This window comes from Plectropomus leopardus, chromosome 21 (assembly GCF_008729295.1).
Source record: "Plectropomus leopardus isolate mb chromosome 21, YSFRI_Pleo_2.0, whole genome shotgun sequence".
NCBI classification, from domain to species: Eukaryota; Metazoa; Chordata; class Actinopteri; order Perciformes; family Serranidae; genus Plectropomus; species Plectropomus leopardus.
The window spans coordinates 17,497,139-17,520,947 of record NC_056483.1 but is presented as its reverse complement, the minus strand read 5'-3'; the positions used below and the strand labels follow the sequence as shown (position 1 = coordinate 17,520,947).

The following is a 23,809-nucleotide window of genomic DNA, read 5'->3' as shown; positions in this document are numbered from 1 at the left end:
GACACAGAAGTATATATATGTATATGCATATATATATATATATATATAAAATGTATGTTCTTCATCATATGGTTGCCCTGTGCACCACATAAAATATGCATCTGACTTTAATAAGACGATGCTTTGTATGATATCCTACGAATTGGCGTCCCAGAAATTATATTATGTACTTTTTTTAAAAAAGATTTTTGGGGTAATTTTTTTGGCCTTTAATAGATAGGACAGAGTAGGTGTAAGGGAGGGAGGGAGAGAAAGGGGACAATATGCAGCAAAGGGTCAAGGCCGGAATTGAACCCGCAGCCACTGCAGTGAGGACTAAGCCTCTGTACATGGGGCGCCCACTCTGCCAACCGGGGCAGCTTGGCACCCCATGACAATATGTACTTAATGTAGTTACATAATCAACATAAAGTTACTAAGCTTAGGTTTAGGCAAATAAAGGTACTGTGGGTAGGTTTAGGAAAAAAAAAGTGGTGATGTAACTAAAAATGTCAAAGTCTGTGATCACAGCCTTCCATAATACATAGATTATGCACAAATCACTTTCAATGATTACATGGGATGTGTACAAAATTGGGTGTGTTACTTTTCATCAGAAAAACGAGAAGGACCATTTATAGAGGTAGGGGTAATAGACAAATAGTGTGTTTACTGGGTTTATACCATGTTAGGATTGCAGCTAATAGATCCCACTGTCTTGCTTTATGCTTATTTGTACATTATGTGTGCTTTAACTAATATATACAAAACACAAGTTGGTTCAGTAGCATGTGGAGTGAAAGCACGTTACATGAGGGAGGGCCCTCAACCAGATCCTTTTTTGGGCTTCCAATGTCTGGGGCTGACCCTGCACTTACTGCACAAGCCTGATTCAAGAATCAGTGTTTGTTAGTGTTAATACCAGGGAACCTGGGAAACATTTGTTGATGCACAAGAATGTACAAAAAGAAATGATGACAAATAAAATGTTTTGTTGACATACCTAGGAAGTCAGAATGTCATAGCTTTCTCATTGTTGAAAGCCATTCCCAAAATGCCAATCTGAGTTACATGGCCAGCTGTGATTGTTATAGCAGCGTGTAACCGTCATGGCTTTGGAATGATATATTCAACAGTCTCTGCTTTTCTCACTTTTCTGGAAGGACTTTCCACCAGATTTTGGAACTTTTTGTTCAGGCCATACACTGATGTTGAGTGATAAATGTATACTACTATAATTTTTGCAGTTTCTCTAAATCACATCTACTGAGGCCTGCATGATAATCAAAGTCCAGCATCTGTTTCCTGTTCAGTGGATCGCCAGCCAACTCAAGCAGACTGTTAGATTAGAGTTCACCTTTGTTCGAACGAACACATCCTTTCAGTCAGCCAGTAGATATACTGATGTATTGCAGAGCGAGTTCTTCATTTTTTTCTAGTGTGTTCCATGACTGTCTTCAGTACATTATTACAATGTCAGTCTACAAAATTTTCTCTCATACACTTTTTGTGATCACTGTCATCGACATTTATTTATGACCTACTAGGCATGTCAACTGTGAACTGTTAATCAGTTAAACACTTAGAATATCTTTGACCGCTTACACATGTGGTCTAGAGGTCTAGAGGCCCAGACCAGATCTGGTAGGAGCTAGTTGGTTGCTAGCAGTGCCACTCATTTAGTTATTGCCGCTAATAATACCATCCCAGCCCAACAGCATTGCTATAAAAACATTGTGCCCACCTTCAGGTGTTCCCCCAGCTTTCCTCAAAGAGTAAACAGCTGGGGTGCCTGATAGATCAGTGGATAGAGTGGTGCCCCATGTATAGAGGATGTGTTCTTAAAAAAAAAAAAAAAAAGAGTAAACAGCTCAATTTTGAGCCAAAATCCCCTTTAGCATTGTTAACTGCTGTTGGTTCTCTTCCAACAGATAGCAGTTTCAGCACAGGTAGAAGTGCTAACATAGTTAACAATGCTAAAAAGGTTTTGACGCTCAAAATGAAGATGAAAAAAAGGAAAGGAAAGAACGACCAAAATTGACATTCCTATTCCCACCCAAACTCAGAGAGCCACTTCTTTATGGATATTACCGGAATTGTCAATATGAAAAGACAGGGCCTTCCTCAAACTGCTGACAAAAAGCTTGAAGCACACTATTAAGTAAAATGTTATTGTACATTCTTATCATTAACATTACCTTTATAAAAGCTAAGGTGCTGCCCAAATCATGAAAACTGCCACAAACCAAAGGTACACAAACATATCACAAAACTGTACAGATAGATTTGGCTAAGAAACAACAGCATCGGCATCTTTGTAAGACATGTATAGTGGAAAGAGCCCAATTTTCAGATATGTATTACATTTCTAATTTTCTAATTTAACTTTAGACAACATCACAGAACAATCATTTGATCCTACAACTGAAGCTAAAACATTGTACTATCCAAAATTAGAATTACAAGTGATCTGCATACACACACTTTCTTTCTATAGCAAATTTACACACACACACACACACACACACACACGTAGTAATAAGTATATACACACACACACTTACACACACACTCTCACACAGATATTTTACAAATCCAGGCAGTGGTCTGATAATGCCACAGAGATTAGATCTATAAGGAAGGCTGAATTACAGCCGGCACTCATTTCTGCCGATACTGTTGAGTCAGAGGAAAGGTTGAAGTTTGATACTCCGCAGTGATATGCATTAACTTTATCTTTTCCTCCACCGCTTCACTGATTCCTTATTTACGGTGAAATGAAACGGCAGTTTGAGTGGTATTGACATTGTTGATCCCTGTTGCATCGTAAACCACTTCTGTTGTTTGCTCTTCCGATAATGTGCCCTGTTTGTAAATGTTTTAGTGTTTTACTCCAAACATACAAAAACCCTGCTTAACCAAATACTGAACTGTGTTTACTTTTTTATGCATCATTTGAACCAGAAATGTTTCCCTTTGGCATCCAGCGCTCGCCTTTCCTCTCCCCTCTCCTTGCCACCACTTCCCGCCAGCGGGCTCTCCCTCGCCAGCATCAAAACTAGGCCAGCTGAACAGGGCAGGCACAGAACAGTTTGCCAGTGTAGTTAAAATGGAGAGATAAAGGCTGAAGTCAAGCAGGCGGTGGCGAGGCAGAGCATTGTCGCCGATTTCCCAAGCTGCATCCGAGAGCTGTCGAGGCGTTCGCTTCCTGCCGTGTTTAGCGCGGTGACAGAGCATTTGTAACACCTCCGCCCATGGCTTCCACAACTCTGTCACGTCAGATGAAATCAACTTTCAGAGAGGGGAAGTAAAGGGAGAGGCGGTACAGGGGAGAGGCACGTACAGGAGTAAAGGAGAGATCTTTTTCTGCTTAGTGAGAAGGGGGTTGAGACTTTGTTGGGGCTGGAAACACAGGCGCTGCACCTTAGTTTCACTATGCATTGTTATTATTGTCAGTCACAGGCAAGGAAGTCTAGCCTCGGCTCGTGGTGTGTTGATGGGGTGATACAGAATAGCTGAACAGGAAGCCAAGGGTAAAAATAAACGAAAAAAGCATATTGAGTGGTGAAACAGTGATCCTGAATGGAGTGCCTGGGAAATAAACAAGCTTGGAGTTTATATACAATGTAATGTCCTGATTGGAAACAGCACAATAGTGTCCTTAATGGTACATTTTTGAAAACAGCGGGAGAAGATCGAAAGGGTTTTACCATGAAGCAAGTGCGACAAAGCCAGGCTTTGTTTGTCTTAGATGGCTTGATGAAGCCTAAAGCCCCAGACAGAGATAATAGCTACCCCTACAGTGATTATCAAGTGTCTTTGGTAAACCAGGCTTTCTTCTTTGGGCTCTGTGCATGTTCCTACAAAAGGAGGCATTTAGCATGACATTTCACTCAATGACCACTCAAAGTGGACCAATCATGTGCTGCCCACTTTATCTTGTGAAGAATATTAAAAAGCTATAACAACAAAAAGCAACACTATTGAAGAAATAAAGGCAAGAGAGGAATGCTGGCAGAAAATTACTAGTTGTGAAAATCCGTAAGTTAAAATATGTGTTTCATAACTTGATGCACTCCCAATGTGTACCATTTATTTCTAACATTACACATTCTGCACCTCTGAAACTGAAACTTAAACATCATACTCAAGAATGACATTTACATGTACTGACGCTGTCCCATAATGAAGGATATGTGAAGTGATAAGTTTTGGGCAAATTGAAGTGAAATAATTTTAATTGACTGAATATTACAGCATCAGTAATTAGTTGGTTAATCAACTAGTAAAAGAACAATTAAATAAACCAAATTGGATCATTTCATTGGATCATATGGAAAAATATCAAACCTTTGATGGTTTCATTTTATTGCATTGGAATTTCTTCAAATTTAGTACAAATGTGCACTTGAACTTAAGGGTTAACTAATTAGATTTTAACTGTCATAGGTCCAAGGTCAAAGTCACTAAAACCTCATCTGTCTCATTCGTGTGAATCTGATATCTCAAGAAAGAATTTGGTAGTTAAAGGTCAAGGTCACTGTGACCTTGCGTCCGTCTCATTCTCGAGAAGCGCAATATCTCAAGATGTCATTAACAGAATTTCCTCAAGTTTGGCACAAATGTCCATTCGCGTCAACAATGAACGGAATTTGGAGGTCAAAGGTCATGATCATGGTGACCTCTCAAAATATTTTTTTAGCCATTACTCAAGAATTCATACCCAAATTGTAAAGACATTTCACATAAATGTCTAACAGGATAAAACGATGAAGGGATGGTATCCAAAAGATCAAAGGTCAACTTTACTGTGACATCATCATGTTTTCTGGCCATTAGGTCAGATACTGAAATTGGTGACGCTAATGTTAAAACTGTGCTGGTTGTATAGATCTTCTGTGATGCTGGGGGAAAGATGTGTTTGAAGCATCCATGTTTTCACAGACTGGATGCAAACTGTAACTGCACCTTGACTGGTAAATGTAGGTATATAACAGCAAGGCAGCAATTCTAGTTTCCAGTGAAATCCAAAATTTGGCCCAAAGATATTCCAGCATCTTCCTTAATGAGCAAACCTTCCTTGGAATTTGAAATGCAAAGTGAAATCTCACTGTGTTTGCACAAATTCGGTTTTGATTGCACATATTTCTGTAGAAGTTCATAAATAGTCAAGTACCAAAATAGGACACGGGAACCTGCAGTCAGCACTGTTCTTTCATTTTACAAACCCACTCTACAAAAACCTGCTTCTTACACCTCTACAAGCATGGAAAAGTAGATCCAGGGGATATTACTTCATCCTTTGTCCCAGATCACACTGTACACTCTAATTTAAACTTACTATTTGTGTATTAAAGGTGAAAAAGGCTGGGGATGATTGTACATTCCCAGGACATCTATCTTTAAAAGGAAAACTACCTTGAAATGAGGCAGTTCTTATTGTTTCTGTTTTTTACTTCTTGTAGCTGTGAAACAATAAAAAGCCAAATGATGTTCATCATGCTGTTTCCCCCGAGTCACCAACTATCATAAACACACTTGAATAAGCCATTCTGATTTTGTAGAGCATGTCAGGATATTAGACGTGCTTGAAATCTACCAATCAGCTCTAACTTAGTGTGACTTTTCTCGTGTATGGCTACCCCGCAGAGCATCAGCTCATTAGCAGAGACGCTGCTTATATGAAATAACAACATGGACTGTTCACTCGTGCTGTAGATGAAAAAGCGCCAGGAACACTGCCGTATCAATAGAGTTTTTACTAAAACTGCTTTGAAAGGGAAAGTATTTTTTTTAGCCATGTTAAAATTAAACAGTATGTCTATATTTAAACGAATACAAATACATTATTTAGACATACACATCATGTGCTCGAAACAGTTATGAACAGCATACTTGTCACCCGATTGAGTTGTAGCGGTATGACATATGCGGCAAATTGTGTCATAACTCATTCAAATCAAAAGACACAGACATCACACACACTGCTACAATCAGTGAGCGACAATTCACTTTTTACAGCATTCGAAAGATCTGATATCTGTCGAGGATAGACTTGCAAGAAACCTTTTATCAGATTCAGAAGTATCAAAAGTGATCCAGGTGTTTATTGTGTGTACACCACAAACAGGAACTCCAAAGCAGTGTTACTTCTCATGATGCAGACATGCCAAAATGTAAAAAGAGAAGAACAGGCTGAGCTCAAAATTAACAGATGTTGATTGTTTTAAGGTAAATATTCAGACATTTAAAGGTTCAGTACATTGTTCTGGAGAAAGGCAGTTAATTGTTGAGTCTCAATCCCAGGACATCAAATACTGACGAACTTAGTCGGACCAAACCACCAACCCAATATTGATATATAAAACTTAAACATTTATTTTGTTGCAGTTGTTTTTAAAACTTTTTTTTCCAGTATTTTGTCATATCGCCAAATATATCAAAATACCCCTAAACACTGTAATATTATTTTAGGGCCACATCGCCTGGCCCTACTGCTAAGTGCAAAACAAAATATAAAGTTTTTACCAACATTTCTGTGATATCTTACTTTACCGTGCTCTTACTTTTTTTCCTTCTATGAGTGTAAATAAAGTGGTTCCCTCCAACATTTCTACAGCTCCCTTTTTTTTTAGCTATTTTAAGCTCATCTGTTGACTACTTAATGAGCACAGCCTGTGTGCAGCGATCACAAGATCAGCCACTGCATCGAATCCTTCTTTAAAGTGGGTTGCAGCCCCAAACCAGTGCGCTTCTGCTGTGTTTGGTGGCAGAAATGTACACAAAACATTATACAGGCCAGCCCCCGTCACACACACACACACACACACACACACACACACACACACACACACATTCTGTGTGGTCTCATTAGCTTGAATCTCTTGGTTTAATTAATCACTAACACAGTGCTTAATTCATCTATAATTTCAGCAGAGTGGAGTTGATTCGTGTAGTATTTCCCTCTGGCCCTGTTAAAGTTTTTGATTTCCTTTTTCTGTATTTTTTTTTTAAACACACACACACACACACCCACCCTTCACTTTTCTCTCATCTTTTATAATGGCGTCTCATCAAGAGCTCAGAGACAATCAGCTGGCGAAGCCCCCTTGACTCCCTTTTGAGGATTGTGATTACGATGGCGGCGGATGCTTGAAGTTATTGTCATGGAATCAAGTGGATCTACTTGTGTTTCATTGTTGCTGGCTGCACGCTATTACAGCTTTCCTTTCAGCTTTTTATTCTATGGACTGCTGCCTTTTTTTAGCCTGATGGGTGATGAAGGGAAAGACTGCGACGAGCTTTCAGAGAATCAATGTGTCAAGTGTCTCTCGCTTCGGTGCGTTGTTGCTTGCTGTATTGACGAGTTCTTTAACTCAGTTTTTACGATGTGCAGTGATGGAGAATTACATATTACAGAATTATTCACAGGATTTTTGATGGCTGCCTTTATATTGACAAGAGTTTTTAGAGCTTAAAACTAAAGAAAGAATTTGTCATGTTGTCACTTTGTGGGTTTTTTTAACTTGGCAAAAGTCAGACATGGTTACTGCAAGTGTACACAATTATTTTCTGTGGTTAAAACAGCTGATGATTTGGGTCAATTAGTTTTTTAAAATGTCGAATAAGAAAAAAAAGTCAAAAAATCAATTCTTGGCAGGTTTTGGAGTTTCATTCATTTTTGTAAATATACTAAGCTGTCAAGGATCATAGGAAGAGTGCCAAGTCAATAGTGTGTGTGCGTGTGTGTGTGTGCGTGTTTGTCCTTATTTTTCATAAGGGTTCTGTGTGGCTCGCCTTTGAAATAAATGTGTGTGTGTGTGTGTGCGCGTGCCCACTTTGCCTGTCAGTGTGTTTGAGTGTCGTGATCCTGAGAGCTTGGAGAGAGGAAAAGGCCCGGGCTCTTTTTCCCAGGAGTCATCTGCCAATCATTTCCTCAGATTCAGTGGTAAGAAAAAAGATGGAGGGTAGGGAAAGAGACAGAGAAAGAAGAATAAAGGGAAAAAGAAAAAGAAGAAAGTCTCCCTGTAGAATGACTAAATAGACCTTCAGTGATCTGACAGAGAGGCCTGGAGCTGAATCCCAACTACGCTCTGCACAGTTAAATATCCACACTGGGAATGCTGAGCTTTACCACACTATTGATTTTAATCATCTCTTAAAAGCTCCGACTTTTAAAAAAATAAATAAAATACGAGACCCTAAAGACTCGAGGAAAGAAAATAGAAATCCTTTGAATCCGGAAGATGATGGCTGATTGGATTTTTTTGACATCTCCAACACCCTCAGCTCCCCCACCTCAAACCGCAAACCCCTTTGCGATAATTATAAGGTGCTACATTTACGCCCTGCTCTGGCCGCTGCTGACCGAGTCAAAGAAGCACTCATTAATGGGAAAAGATTTTCCACGTTCTCACAGCGGTCTGTAGAGCCACTAATGAGGGGTGAAGCTCGGTAACAGGAGCTTGATTGAAAAGGCATTGCTAGGAGTGAAAATGTGATGGCACTTATATGACTGTAAGCGCTTTCAGAGCAAAATTTGTGCGTTTGACACTATGCTTTCGTGCTTATTCTTCGATGGCAGCAAGCCAGCTGTAAAATGATTCCTCCTCATAGCATTTCCATTTGTAAGATGTGTTTCTTCATGCTTCCCAATTGTAAGCTAAAAAGTGGGGAGTCTATCCAAAACGGAAACTGTCTTTTTATTGGCCTGAAGGTTGGAGCAAATTTAGGATCAAATTTTGGTAAAAATGAAAGGCCTGATTTTTCTTACAGTTACTAAACATAAACATAAAACATTGTTTTCCTCTCATTGTGTTCAGAAAATCCTCTCCATTTTACCTAAAATGTTCAACCTGCATACACTTATGAGAATGTTCTTAATTTAACACCATATCTACACAGGAAGCTTTGTGGGAACAGCACTTAAACAAAGCAGCAGCTTCAGCCCTCTAGCATGTAAGTATGCTAACATTTGCTATTGAGAACGAAACACAAAGAACAGCTGAGGTTGATGGAAATGTTATAAATTTGTAGGCAGTTGGTTATGAGCTAGAGTGTAGGAGATTAAAAAGTTGAGCTGATGGTGGCGCTAACTTAAATATTATCATACAGAATGCATTTTAGCCAGGGCAGCTTTTTGTGATTGTTTTCAATGTGACTGAAAAATTTAGCATTTCATTGCATCTTGTATTTTTCTGCTTTATGGGCCTCACATTTTTGCAGGAGTGCCCTGAATGCCTCATTTGAAAATACTTGAACTCAGAGCAGAAAAGTGCTTGTTGGCCTTTTTTTTATCTTTGTCTATCGTCCAATTGGATGAATTTGAGGGTGGGCTTTCTAGAAGGCAATGACAAAAAACTAGTGGTGGCTGTTGCTGGGTATGCAGATATGGATATGACTTTACCAACCGCATTATCATGATCTGAACAGAAAACAGCAATAAAGGATAAAAGGGATATTAGCTCAGTTTTATAGGAAAAGGCAAGACAAGATAAAACAATTTTTTCCTGAAGGAAATTGCTTAACAGTACCTTAACCTCAAAGTAGATGAAGATTTGTTTAGATATGTCTTATAGCTCGCATAGTTTGATGTCAAAAGTTGAACTAGTGTTAGCTTAACGCAAACCATGGAACATGCTACCCAAAAGTGGTTCAATAAATCCATGAAAATAACTTACCCAAAATCTGAAGTACTACAATAATTTGCCCCGAGGCCTCTGTTTTCTATTTAGATCATGGTAACCATGGTTGGTTTAGTCATATAGCTCCAGTTATCCAGCAACAACCACTACTAGTTTTGCGACCTGAAAAAATGTACTCTGTCTCATCAATGCCTAAGGGACTTCCTAAGTTGTGACAATTTATCTTGAGGGAGATATGAATGAGTTTACCAAAATTCTTGACAATTAAGTCAATTTTTCACTTAAACAACCACCACCTCATCACTCAACAAGGCACCAGAAGGAAGATTTATCCTATGTTTCAGTCAATAGAGCCATGCCGCTATTGTTCCTAAAACATGCTGCTCTCAGTAAAAGTTGCCTTGATAAATGACACTTTAACGTAGACTGATGGCTGTTGACTGATTGCTATTTTCTGATCAATACAAGAATTAATTGGTAATAATTATTTATATCAAACATTATGAATATAATTATACCCCATTCTTCACGTCCAATGTGAAGAAACAGCTGGAGGTAAGCTGTCCTCCACATAACCCATGTGTTTTGACAGTCAGATTAACAGCTTTTTTCTCACGATATTACAGACATATTCTCACTGATCCAAAGATTTTTTTTTTAAATTGGGGACGTATGAAACTGACTTCTTTGAGTATGACTGTATTTCATTTTGATATATTTATTATTTCCCAGCTGAAATATGCCACTTAAGACTTCCCTATCAGATTCATATGATAGTTGGATATAAAGTTCATTTTTACCATAAGATTGTATATTTTTAACACAGTTTAATGCTTAATGACAAAAGAAAAAAATGACTGACTACGCCATGGTAAGTCTGACACTTTGCCATACCAATTATAGCTCATAAATTCCTTCGTGTTTTACTTCTCTCCCCACTGACATCCGGACATCTAGCTCTAATTTGTGAGGTAGCCATATTGTTGCAGGCAGGTCGGGGTTTGTATCCATGGGGAGAAGCCGGGGCAGCTCCCTGCGCTTGGGTTAGCCTCTTAGCTTGGTCAAGGTGACAGTGATCCATGTCTCCCTGGAGGGCTCCTATGTGGGATATGTAGCGTTATTATACCATTAAAAATACCCGTGAATGAAAGGATGGCGAGAGGGAGAGGAATGGCAATGTGGGGGTGGAGTGGCAGTGAGAGTGTGATATAGCCTCTGCCTCATGATGTCAACTCCTGAGGGATTTCTCAGCTAAAAGATGAGGGCTGATCATGGCTACAGGCTAGTCTTGTTTTCAGGTCTTAATGTATAGTGAAGAATCCTTCATGTTATCAGACTGGACAGTTTGATTGAGAGATGTAGCATCGCAGCAGCCAGCAGATCGATTATGTCCTGGTGTATTGGCTCGCTGAAGAAATGTCATCTTAATAAACGATGAATGACACTTGTCTTGAAAATGGTGGAAAATAAAAGTGATCCATTCCTGAGTCGGTGGGGGCAGAAATGTAGCCGTCTAAAAAACTTTTATATTTGAGACTACATAGAACAAAATTTACTGTGACCAGAAAGTGGAGCAGTTTTCATTGTATGAGGCTCAATTTTATATAACAAGCATAATACAAATAACTAGTTCCAGACAGAACTCAACTAAAACTTATTATTCTCTAACTTTAATGTTTAAATTGGTTGTGAATTAATAATGTTCAGTTTTTCATTTTAGATTTGAATAAAGGATAAGGCTTTGATTTGAAATGGTACATACTTTTTCTCTTTGTATTTTAATGTGCTGCCACTATCACTGAGTGTTCCTTAAATACTCATCACAGATCATTTATAATTGTTAGTCATGGATTTTATGTATTAACACACCACTGTCTAAATCAGTGGTTCCCAACCAGAGTACTAACCAAGGGGGTTGGAATCCAACATATCCTCATCCAATCGTTTGTATAATATCCTACAAAAATGCACTTACAACAGTTCAAACGATATCCTACAAATTAGCATCCCACGAATAATGTTACGTACTTGACATAAACTTGTGTTGTCAGCACAAAGTTAGGGAGGTTAGGTAAGTAAACTTACTGTGGTTAGATTTAGGGAAAGGAACATGGTAAAGACATGCCTTTAAATGACTCAAAGTTCACTCAAAGGTCACACAGTTCTGAACACAGTAGTGCCCAGTCGCTATCACTTTAGAAAATCAAGTGATTTAAATTTAAATAAATATTCTACATATTTAAATAGTGAAGTACTAAATTCAAATTGTGAGATAGCCTTCGTTATTCACGGATTATTTTTACTTTTAGGTTTCATCCACCTTTTTCACATAAAAATCTTGAGGTCTTTCCATTGGACACAACTTATTTTACCTAAAGCAAACCATAAGCTTGCATAGACAAGGTTAACTCTAAGTTAAAAAACTTATTCAGTCAGCACAAAGTACTGTACCAGTGTGTTGTACCATCACGTTTACTACCTGTGTTGAAGGTATACTTACAACCATCAAACAACCCTTTGCTGTAGCTCTCGATGGCTGTACTTACTTTGCTCCCACAAATATATACCATCTCTTAAGCAGGGGATATCGTCCTGTCCTCCAAACCATATCGCAGCAGCACCCGGTGGGGCTCGCACTGCCATATAAAAGATAATGGAATATAAAATAGTTTTTATATCCTTTGAATGAGCAGAGGCTGCGTGCTGAAGGCTTCCCCACCATTGTTTTAAGGCTCATGAATCTTCTAAATCGCCACCACTGATCGCGACGGACGCAACAGGAGGACATTTACACATTGTTTCGCCTCATAACCTTCCCTCAGTCGACTGGACGACCCGCTCCGTGGTGCTTAAGGTGGTTGAACAGTGCAGCACATTGCCTTAGATCACTATTGGATATCCCCAGCGGTGCCACAAAACAGCACATTTCATCTGCTGGACCCCATGAGCTGTCAGACTGCGGTCCAGTAGAAGCTGCTGGGGGTTGGTGGAGCACCAATACTCTTTGTATATCTGTGTGTTTGTGTAAGTGTGAAACAAATGTCAGGAAAGACTAACTTTATAGGTTTGATTATAACTTTATTATTTTATTTAAAAAGAGAAAATAACACAAATCATCCCATTTGAGATTACAATTTTTGATCAAAATTGTCAATTTTGTGTCAATTGACTTATCAAATAATTCTCTAATATATTAATGTGATGAGGATCATTTATCAGTGTCACACTGCAGTGCAAAGATGAGTGTGTGAGAGTGTGTTAAAAGGCTCTAATGCCTAAATAAGGATTTAATCTTCAACCCAATCCTTAAACTCATTATAATTATTAATTCATGTTCCCATAAGTTGCTATTTTGAACTGTTAAAAACAGCTATTTATGTTAAAAGCTGTACTAAAATCTGTGCTAGAATCATTCCCAATCCCATAGTTGGAAAGCTAACCCAGGTGTGTGTGTGTCTGTGTGTGTCTGTGTGTCTGTGTGTGTCTGTGTGTGCGTGCATGCATGTGTGTGCGTGTATGTGTGAGATTTCAGTTCCCCCGTCGCCTTGTTGACCATGGTCCAGGCTGGTCGACCTCCGGCCGACCCTGAACCATTTGAAAATATGATTGTAATCCTTGTGAGGATTTGGCCTAGGTGTCTATTACCACTGTAATCTGTCACACTGGCATCCAATATTCATTCCACGTCCAGGTTAAGCCCCTCTTTCTGTCTGCACCACCCATCACCATGTGTGAGAGATGGAGAGAGAGGGAATCCAGCAAAGGTGTTGGCATGAACGGAGAGAGAGAGAGAGAGAGATAGAGAGAGAGAGAGAGAGCGAGCACTGCTTCAATCAAGCCCCTGGGTCGGGGTGAAGAAATCTATTGTGGAACACAAGGTCTCATTAATGCAGCAGGGATAGCTTTAACCCCAACCCCCCGTCTTACACACATGCACACACACACACACACACCTTGCTGAGGAGAGGTAAAGACGTGGAAGAGAAACGGATAGATGTAAAGGACGAGATTATGCACGTCTAGGGAGTAGGTGGAAGAAATTCTATACTGTTGATGCAATGAAATGTTCACACACGTGGTGCAAAGCCATACTGAAGCATTTGCTTGCATTGTGAATTTTTGTAAAACTGATGTTAAACTTAACAGTTTTACTCACATTTGTTTTACAGTGTGTTGGTTAGTTATGAGTAGCCCTACAAAAGACAGCTGACCTGCCTAGAGTGCCAGCGTATCCAGTGCATGCTGGGATTGGCTTCAGTCCTAAAGATGTGGTGATCTCTGAGGCAAAAAAAAAAGTCAATGCAGATGTGCCAAAGAACTGCAGTTCCTCTAATGGCCACAGGAGGCAAAACAGAGTTAAAATCCCCATAGACTAAACTAAAAAGAGGAAAGATTTGTTTTTTGTTTCATTTACGTTTTATGAAGGCCTAAAGTTTCATTTTCAGGCGAGGCATCGTTACAGTCTATGAGTCAGATCCACCTCTCACAAAATATGGTCACATTTGTCTCTCAAAACCAAGATGGTGAAGGCTGAAATGCCTAATTTTAGGCTGCATCAGGAGATATTTAGGTACAATATCTTATACCAGTATTGTTATTTTCTTAGGAATTATTATAACAGTAAATATTTCCAGTTTATACTGGAAGAAATTGGAGGCTGAAAGACAAACAGGAAAGAAGGTTTTTATGCTGGCACTCTCTTTCTACCTTGTGCCACAAAGCATTATCCCTGTGAGAGAGTCTCCTTTAAATTAACCTAATGATTTATGGACATCTCAATGCAGCACATGATCTTTAATCTTAATGTCTTTTTAACCTCTGTGGCAATTAAAAACACTCTCCTAACAGGCTGTTGAATCTGTAAAGACAGCAGCTGAAGATGTAAAGGATGAGAGTAGGAGTGGGACTTGGAAATGATTTGAATTTATTCCTAATAAACTGTCGTGTGGAGAGTGCTTCTTACCAAACCTGCAAAGGCTGGGGCATGTGGTGAGGAAGCAATTTGTTGCTCTCATTAGGAGTTCTCGGGCTCTGGTATTGATATGTGTTTAGAGATAAACTCCTCCAATCACTCTCCATCTGTCTCTGTCCCTCTCCTGCGCTACAATAACAGCGAAGACAGGATTGCATGTGGGTGTTGTCGGATGGATGGATGTTTGTCTGGCTGCATTGTGTGGGTCCAGATTGCATCTGAATAAACAAAAGATAATATTTAATTTCTTGAAACATCTCAAATCAGAGAGAATAATATCAGTGGCAGAGCAACCATTCTTAAAATGCTTTGTGTAGTGCTGTTCAACAGATTAACTAAACAATAGCCAGTGCTTGAAGCTAAAATGATTGACAGTTGACTTCATATTGTAAATGACAATATCTTTGCCAGAATCATAAATTGTGTACAATAAGGGAATGGGGTTGCATCTACAAGGCAAGAGACATCTTATTTGAAATAACTATATTGTAAGATATCAACAATGAATTCATTATCGAACTCTGTCTTGTAATATTAATCCAAACCAGAGGAACTGTTTAACATGTTAGTGGTGTCACAACATTGTGTGCAGAATTATTACTGTAAGTCAGATGGGTACAGAAACTCATTTTGTCTAATTTCATGATTTTCACGGCAGTCGCATGAATTTGGGAACACTATTTAGAGCAGTTTAGAAAATCTGATTTTCATTTTCAGTCTGTTTGCCTCTTTACGTTTACAGATTTTGAAGTTAGAAAATGGTAAAACTGTCAAATGGTTTTAGGTACTTTGAGGTCTGATTCTTGATGCCAGTGCTCTTTTATCCAGAATGCACTGGTCAGGCTCCAACATCACCTGCAAGGTTAGGAGGTCAGATGAGTGATAAGAAACAGCTGATAAATACAGTAGGGAAAAAATAACTATAAGTGCACTTCACATAGTTAATCCTTTTATATTTTTATTTTAATTTTTTAAGTCAAAATCAACATCAAAACACATTTTATATTCATTTATTTCTCTCTAGCACACAGATCACTCTTAAAAAGAAATGTATTGCCCGTAGTAAAAAGGAAGTAAAAGAGTAGAGGGAAAGGTAGAAAGAGGAGAAGATGGAGGGTGGATTCAATTTGCTATCTGGGTTACAAGTCCGAGACATCTGTCACACAAACGGGTTTGTTTGATTGGTGGGAGCCCATCTATCTAGATGGCTTGTCGGCAGTTAGTAAATTTATATTCCCCCAAGTCCCATCCTCCATCAGTGGTTGTATGCAGGCCAAGTCTGTCAGCTGCCGAGGTCATATCTTATTTTAAAACATGGACAAAACCTCACCAAGTTCCCTGCTTTACACCTCCTTTGTATACAGTACATAAACACATATTTGCTTTTCAATGATAGCAACTTTTACCTCTGTATCTTATTATCGATGAGGATAAAAATTACACAAACAATCCCCAAGATCTTTGATCATAACAACCTTTTACAGAAAGGTTTGTTCTTGTTTTGTTTTTCTTGTTAAGATACAGGTTAAATTATAAAAGATAAAACACCTCTCGTCCTCTGTTTAAAGCCACTATGAGAAAACACAAGAATTAGGGGAAAAAAGAATCAGTGCAGCATGGAATGTTTGCCAGGGATGTACAGCAGTTATTCACATATTCAAGTAGAGTAATGAATCATAAAAATGTGAAAATTTGCATTAAAGTAAGAAGCATTTCTCAGTGGATAGAGTTCAGGTACCTATTCTCATTTCACTTTAATGGATAACTAGAGAACCTACAACAGGAGAGGATGTTCTTAACTTTAAATTTATGATTGTGAAGATGATCATCATACTTTGGTTTGTGTTATTACTTTAAATACATGAAGCGACGCAACACTAGGCGAGGTGACGCGATGCGACACGAGGCAATGTGACGCAACGTAGTATTTCCACTAACTATAGTTTTCACTCATGGCATGAACAACATTTTGGAGGGGTAAAAGTCATGCACATCCCTGATCCCATCCCTTACAGTGCATTATTGGGTATATATATATATATATATATATATATATACACATATGGGTATAAATATAAACCATAGCAGTAGATTTTTGTTGGGGGACAAGAGGGACACATCACCCTGAATATTTTTGAGAATGTGCATTTGACCCCCAAATAAAAACATTAAAATAACAGAGGACAGACATTTCCATCGCAAAGTGATTCAGAAAAGGAATAGATTTGGTCGTCAGAATTACCAGAATGCAGGAAATTAGGTGTTTGATGCTCAAAATGTCCTGGGGGACGATCCCCAACCTTGACGTTAAATATTTGTCCCCTCTAGGGTTGAGACAAAATCTGCATCCCTCGTGCAAACAGTGAATGAGAATAACCTGTTCTGCAACATGTCTAAAAGCCTTGGTTGGCAAAGCCAGGGAAAACCACTTCCCTGTGACCTAAACACTACAGATAGTGCTGGTCTGTGCAGTGCAGCTGAATGGAATTAGTCTAATTTATTATCCTCTACGTTGCTGCATTGTTGACTTTTATTCCTCCAGTCGGCTGGTAAAATTAGCCTGAACAGTTTGACAATAATGAGGACAACACTAAAGGAATTTAGAGCAGCTTCCTGATCATTTGTGCAATCCACCCACAACCACGTACATGTTGGTATAGATGAACACCCACCTGCACTCGCGCTCTCACTCACTCTATCTCACTGCATCACAATGCTAATAATCGGATTAAGCCGCTGTGTTTTGGGTGGGTCGACGCCATCTCTTTTAGCACCAATTAAGCGTGACCTATCTGCTCTAGCAACCTCTGCGCTGGCTTTGTATTCTGTGATGGCTGTCCCCCAATCCTGGCCACTTATCATCACACTGGGATTAATAGAAACATCTTTTGTAATTACAGAAAACGCTGCGTTGCCATGCCGAGAGCTGTCAATTATTTTAATATGTGCCAAATCATTAATCAGCTAACAGAGCCCTCAGCAGTGCCCTACAGTAAAACACAGAAATCTGCCATTGATTTTCATGAGGCCATACTCAGCATTTTATCTCCTTTCTCTTCTGACCAGTGAAATTATTGATCTTCATAAAGGCAGTATTTTGTCGTTAGGCAAGAAGCGGGGGAGACAGTAATGAAAGGTTTTTAACCTGTGTGTTCGGGGGAGCGCTGGACGACTGGCCCAGGTTGCCAGGTGCTAAACACAGCAGATTTTCAGCTGCTCAGCCACAAGGATCGATAGGGATACATCTTTGTCTGATTACGGAGATGTGGTGGTGAGGAAGGCAGTTTGCTTGTGTGCGTGTAAATGCATCTCCTATTGATATGCTGTGGTGAAGGATTAACTAAGAATATGTCCATATTGGACTTAAGTTCCTTTTTGAGGTTCTTATTCTTGAGTATTTATATTTTCTGCTTTTTTATACTGGGACTCCACTACATGTGTATGCAAAAATGTTAAAATGAGCTCTACCCGAACTTTCTACAACATTAAAATGCTGCTTTGGCATTTAGCCATTAGTAATAATAATCTGATACTATAGTCTACAACAAGATAACACTGACATGCACTTAAGTATTTTTACTTATGTTGCTTTAAGTAGATACTTTATGTTGATCATACATTTGTACTTTTACTTAAGAAGTAACTAAACACCAGGGTGAACAGCAATGTTTTGCTCTCCTCTCTGGTTTAAAATGTGTGACTGGGTCAGTTCAGACGCTTCATCGCTCCAAAAAACCTCCAAGTATTAAGAGCGAGAAAGTCCGCAGAAGGTAGGCATGAGGGAGGGGAGGTGAATTGGTTAAACAAACTCCAGACTGTGTTCTTGGCAACCTCTGTTTGTTTCCTGTGTAAAACCAAAAGTCAGTCAAATTATTTTATTAATACACATAGTATGCTTGTGTGTGTAGTGTGTCGCGTTACATTACATGTGAGTAAGAAACATTGCTATTTTTAGCCAAACCATGATTGGTTTTTTTCTAAACCCAACCACATACTTTTGTTGCCTAAACTTAAAGGATGTAAACCTAATAATTGCATTTTTAACCTATGCTCTAAATTCATTTTGAAAAGAGACTGCATACATTTAACATATAAATAGTGTGAACAAACATATCGTCCCTGAACGTCCAAACTGACTCTGGAGGGAAACCTAGAGCTTCACATTTAAAACTCTATAGGGCCACTGACCAGACGTTGGTATTAAATGAGAATGGAGTGAGAATCTATTGGTTACTTGGATCACTGATGTCACAGGGATCCGCAGTCTACATGTATGTCACTTAAGCAAGTTGAGAAGTATAACTACTTGGGTTAACAAAGACAAGATTCAAGGGGGTGTTGAGTTACTCTTTAAATAAAATGTGAATGAATGAGTTTAAGTTGTTGTGGAATACATTGAGGTATTCAGATCTAAACTTAATTAAAGGATCTTCAATGTTTATAAGTAAAAATAAAGTAGTAAAATAAACTTACTCAAGAGTAGTTGTCTCATATGAGGATCAGGAGATAATTGCTAAATGTAAAAATAGAACATTGTGTAACTTAAAACTTGATTTATAACCGAGATTTAATTAAAATACAAATATCTCAAACAATGTTAGGATTTCAAGCATTTAAGGGCACCATTTGATCACAAAAATGTAAGTAAATAATAGTACTTTTGTTGTTAAGTTAGTACAATACAATAGAAATACACACACCTGTGCTCCAAGCAGAGCACGCCACCGTCGTTGAATAACAGTTTTAGGTCTCCCTCGATGAATGTACATTTCCAACGAGCCACAGCAACACAGTCGGCCGTCCTGCATGCCAAGTGTGTTTTTTAGAGAGTGTTCACACCCCCTAAGCAGGCATAACTGTCGCCTATGAGTTATTACACATCTGTCTGTGGATACACTGTGCACCAGATGCTGCAGTTAATGGCACACCTAACCTCCCACCATGCGATGATACACTAAAACCCAAGTGGAATTTTCCACTGTCACTCTGCTTTATTCCTCCTCCGTCTCCTCCCAGCCACCGCTGTCCAGTGCTGGTAGAAGCCCGTAGGGGACGGTCCAGACAGGATATTAATGGGGCTCTCCAACAGTCAGAGGCCTGACAGAGCCCTGTTTCATTGTCACCTTGCCTTGGAGGACAAGGAAAAACTTGCAAAGCTTATTAGCCGAATGGAACTGTTTCTCACTCTAACTTACTCGATCTCTGCCTCAACGCTTCATTAGACTGTCTTACATCAGAAGCCTTCTTCTCTTGCTGTTTCCTCACCACATCGCCACACTGACTTTCACACACACAGCCACACGCACAGGGCGACATCTCCCACCTAATCAAGTAGTGGATTATCTTGTCCTGATAAATTGGAGCTTGTAGCACTTGAAAGGTCCTCTTGGAGGAGTGCCTCCTCCCCCTGACAGCTAGATGGAGCCCCCAGGGAGCAAGGAGAGAACATCGCCTGGTAATGATTTGTGGTAAATCGGACAAATGTTTTTGGAAAGACCTCTTTCAAGCAAGGGATGTGATGAATTTAAAGCTTAGGAAGAAACTCCAAAAAACACAAGTCAAATTCAGATGTGAGGGATAAAAATAGACAGATCTATTAGCCCTCCACTAATGGACTTATGGTTGAAATGATTCAAAAGGTTTAGGTGAAGTCACTTGCACAGCTTGTTTTCGAGATATGCTCAGTGTTTATGAGTCAAGTTGGAAAAAAAAATAAGGGAAAACTTTGATACTTTGTGAAGAACCAATGGCCTCACTCTGCAGAAATACTGAAAAGAGACAGTGTTGCTTTTTACAAAAGTACTCATTTCATCAGTTTACAAACGTGTTCCTCTTGGCTTCCTGTCACAAACGGCACACTATTCTTGCGAACTCATCTTTGCAGAGCAGGACAAAACAGACGTCTTAATTTCATGACTGGGAGTGATGTGACATTTGTAGTGACATGACGGAACAATGCAACAGAGAAGAAGCAAACACGCTATATTGACAGAGTTAACAGAGGTGTTGGCAGAATCTTAAATGATGAATGTGCAACATAAAGCTACGTGGCTTCAAATATTCATATATGACTGCACACTATGCTTAGCAGAGCATGTGTGTGCACATGATGCCCTCATTGTGATTCAGCTTAGGGCTTCACAAATCCCTAAACAACTCTCCTAATGACATGTTGGTGTATAAGAGAGACAAAAACACGCTTATATTGAGTTCCCCTCACAATCAACTTTGAAAATGACCTGACTTGTTATTTCTCACCAAGACTAACAACCTTTCATTACCTTGTCTTCCTTCTTTGTTTGTTTCCTCTGCTCTCTCTCTATGTAGGAGAACCCCTACATGTGTAATAATGAATGTGATGCCAGCACAGAGGAACTCGCCCACCCTCCAGAGCTCATGTTTGATGTCGAGGGCCGTAATCCCACAACCTTCTGGCAATCCACATCCTGGAAGAAGTACCCAAAGGCCCTCCTGGTCAACATCACGCTATCTTGGAACAAGACCATTGAGTTGACGGATGACATCGTCCTTACCTTTGAGTCGGCCCGGCCCGAGCAGATGGTCCTAGAAAAGTCACTGGATTATGGACGGACCTGGCAGCCCTACCAGTTCTATGCTACTGACTGCCTGGATGCCTTCACCATGGAACCCAAGACGGTGCAAGACCTGACTCAGCACACCCTGCTGGACATCATCTGCACTGAGGACTACTCACGAGGTTATGTGTGGAAATATGATAAAACAGTGCGCTTTGAGATCAAGGACCGCTTTGCGCTGTTTGCCGGGCCCCGGCTCCACAACATGGCTTCGCTTTATGGCCAGCTGGACACTACCAAGAACCTGCGGGACTTCTTTACCATCACAGACCTGAGAATCCGTCTGCTCCGGCCTGCTACAGGAGCGACCATGGTGGACGAAAACAACCTGTCCAGATACTTCTATGCCATCTCTGACATCAAGGTCCAGGGCAGGTAAGATATGAATTCTTGTGTACACGTCATGTGAGCAAAACTGCCTCAGGCCTCCAGAGACCTATAGCCCAGCCAAAATCTGTATGTGAGGTCTATGTTGGTAGTAAATGGGAGGAAAAATTGACCATGTATGGAAATGTTCATGGGTTCCATAATGGCCCCGAGCCAATTGCCCATATGGGTGGGTTTACCCCAGCTGGCCCCATATCGGTTATGCTTAGGCTACCTCAGTGCGAAGTATCAAAATGGGCATCTTATATGGGGCCCACTTCGGTAAACTCACCCATATGGGCAATTGGCATGGGGCCGTTATAGAGCCCATGAATATTTCCATATAGGGCCAATTTGTCAGCCCATTTACAACCCATATGGGCCCCATTTTCAAATGTTAGCATGGAGGGACTCCATGTATTCTAAGTGTGCATGCCAATTGTTTTTTGTAATTTAACCCTTTGAAGCCTGAGCAAATTGGCTTGATTTCTTCAAAAACATGGGAATGTGGGAATGAGCAATGAAAGGAGAAATTACCCACTATACAATAATTAAAATGTATTTAAGAAAACAGCTGGAACACAGTTTTAAATATAGAATTATGATTGTTATAAATATTGTTTTTCCCTACCTCTCTCCCTTATTCTTAGACGTTTTTCCTTAGTTTTCTTTAAATAAATTTCTGAATCTTCTAATTTCTTGCAATTCCCCGAACATTTCTTATCAAGTTGCCTGTTGCCTTTTTTCATGTTTTCCAAAGAAATCAAACCAAATTCCTTGGGATTCGAAACTTTATATATCTGTGAAAGGCAGATATCAAGAAAGAAAAGACAAGAAAAGTGATTTCACTCCAAGTTTCAAAGGGTTAATCAGTAAAATGTATTTATTTATTTATTTTTTTGCCCTTGAGTGCTTTATCAGGTTAATCCAGCTATGGATGGACTAAATCTCTGAAGTGAAACATTTAGGACTACTTCAGTTGTTTTTTTTTTTAGTGAAAAAGCTACCCAATAGTGAAGAAAAATGCGTTTACCGTTGCCATTCTATCCAATTAGGCAGCAGATCCATAATGATGTGCAGAGTTCACCAGTTGTCAGCATGTCTTAATTAACCTAGCTGCTTACGGTTTGCTGAAGTGCTCTGTTTTGGACGCCAGATTCACTCAGCTGTCTATTAGCCCGTGGAAAACGTTGGAGGTAGCATTTCAGCCGTCAGGTCACTGCACGACGTAATTAGTGTTTGATTTACGAAATCCATAGAGGGTCATATAACATGAAAACAAGACGCCATTATATTGTTAGAGGAAAGGCCAACAAACGCTTCCCCCGCTTCTTGACGCTACTACCAGAGTCACTGGGGCATAGACTTAAGTGGATCTGTTTTACACTTTGTGGTTTTTCAATATAACAGATGTGAATGTGGTTGTAGGGGGTAAAGGAATGAAGATTTAATTACTCTTGTTTTGCTTTTCACACATGAGAGGCTCGCAGTACAGAAGTGCAGAGTGGCGGAATGTCACAACAATTTGAAGTTGGGCAGATGACTGCAAATAGAAACATCAGTGGTGTTCTGCTCAGTCGCAGCAAACATCAGTTACGATGTGCTTGTGTGAAAAAATAAGTCAAAGTTTTCTCAGCTGAGTGCATGGATTAGCATCAGGCAATAATTTAAAGACCTCAGTTGTTGTCATTCTCATGCTACACTGGCTCTAGTCGTGCTGTGATAATGTGGTTGCTGCTGTGACATTATTTACATTAATATTGTCAAATGCCTTCAAGCTATTTAATGAATCCCTAATTTGTTGATTTCCTTATTATGCCATCAAAATGGAGTATAGCCATTTTACACGTGGCTCTGATGCAGTGTAAATGGGCAGGTACCCTTGAGCACAAGGGGCTATGATAATGAATGCCTCGCTCAGAAATTGAATTTTTGACTTTTCTCATGATTGAGAAGGTCATTCAGCAAAAATAACTGGAGGGAATTTACTAACACAAAAGAGTTGGACGGGGCATCCATTCAACACCCGCTGAAATGAAGGGGGCTGTCATAAGCGCAGATTATTTATTCTATCTGACTAATCATGACCAAACTCATACATCCCTGTGGGGCTGTAGTTTTGAGCAATGGCTGTGCGCCACCATCGGGCCGCTGTCGTTTACCAGCCCGCTGCTTTTAGAGTGACGCTCGCCTGAGAAATGTTCCCCACTGTTTACCAAAGGTAACACACAGTTCAGCCATAATGAGATACA

At 39.6% G+C, this 23,809-nt stretch overlaps 1 protein-coding gene across 8 annotated transcripts in view; it reads left to right on the top strand.

The window, feature by feature from the left end:
- The window catches only part of ntng1a (netrin g1a), a 172,311-nt gene that overhangs the window by 85,844 nt on the left and 62,658 nt on the right, over positions 1 to 23,809 (top strand). For all 8 annotated transcript variants that reach the window (XM_042510273.1, XM_042510272.1, XM_042510271.1 and 5 more), the window contains exon 3: positions 20,923 to 21,566. In XM_042510273.1, coding sequence (XP_042366207.1) covers positions 20,923 to 21,566 — 644 coding nt within the window. The remainder of the gene's footprint in view (positions 1 to 20,922; positions 21,567 to 23,809) is intronic.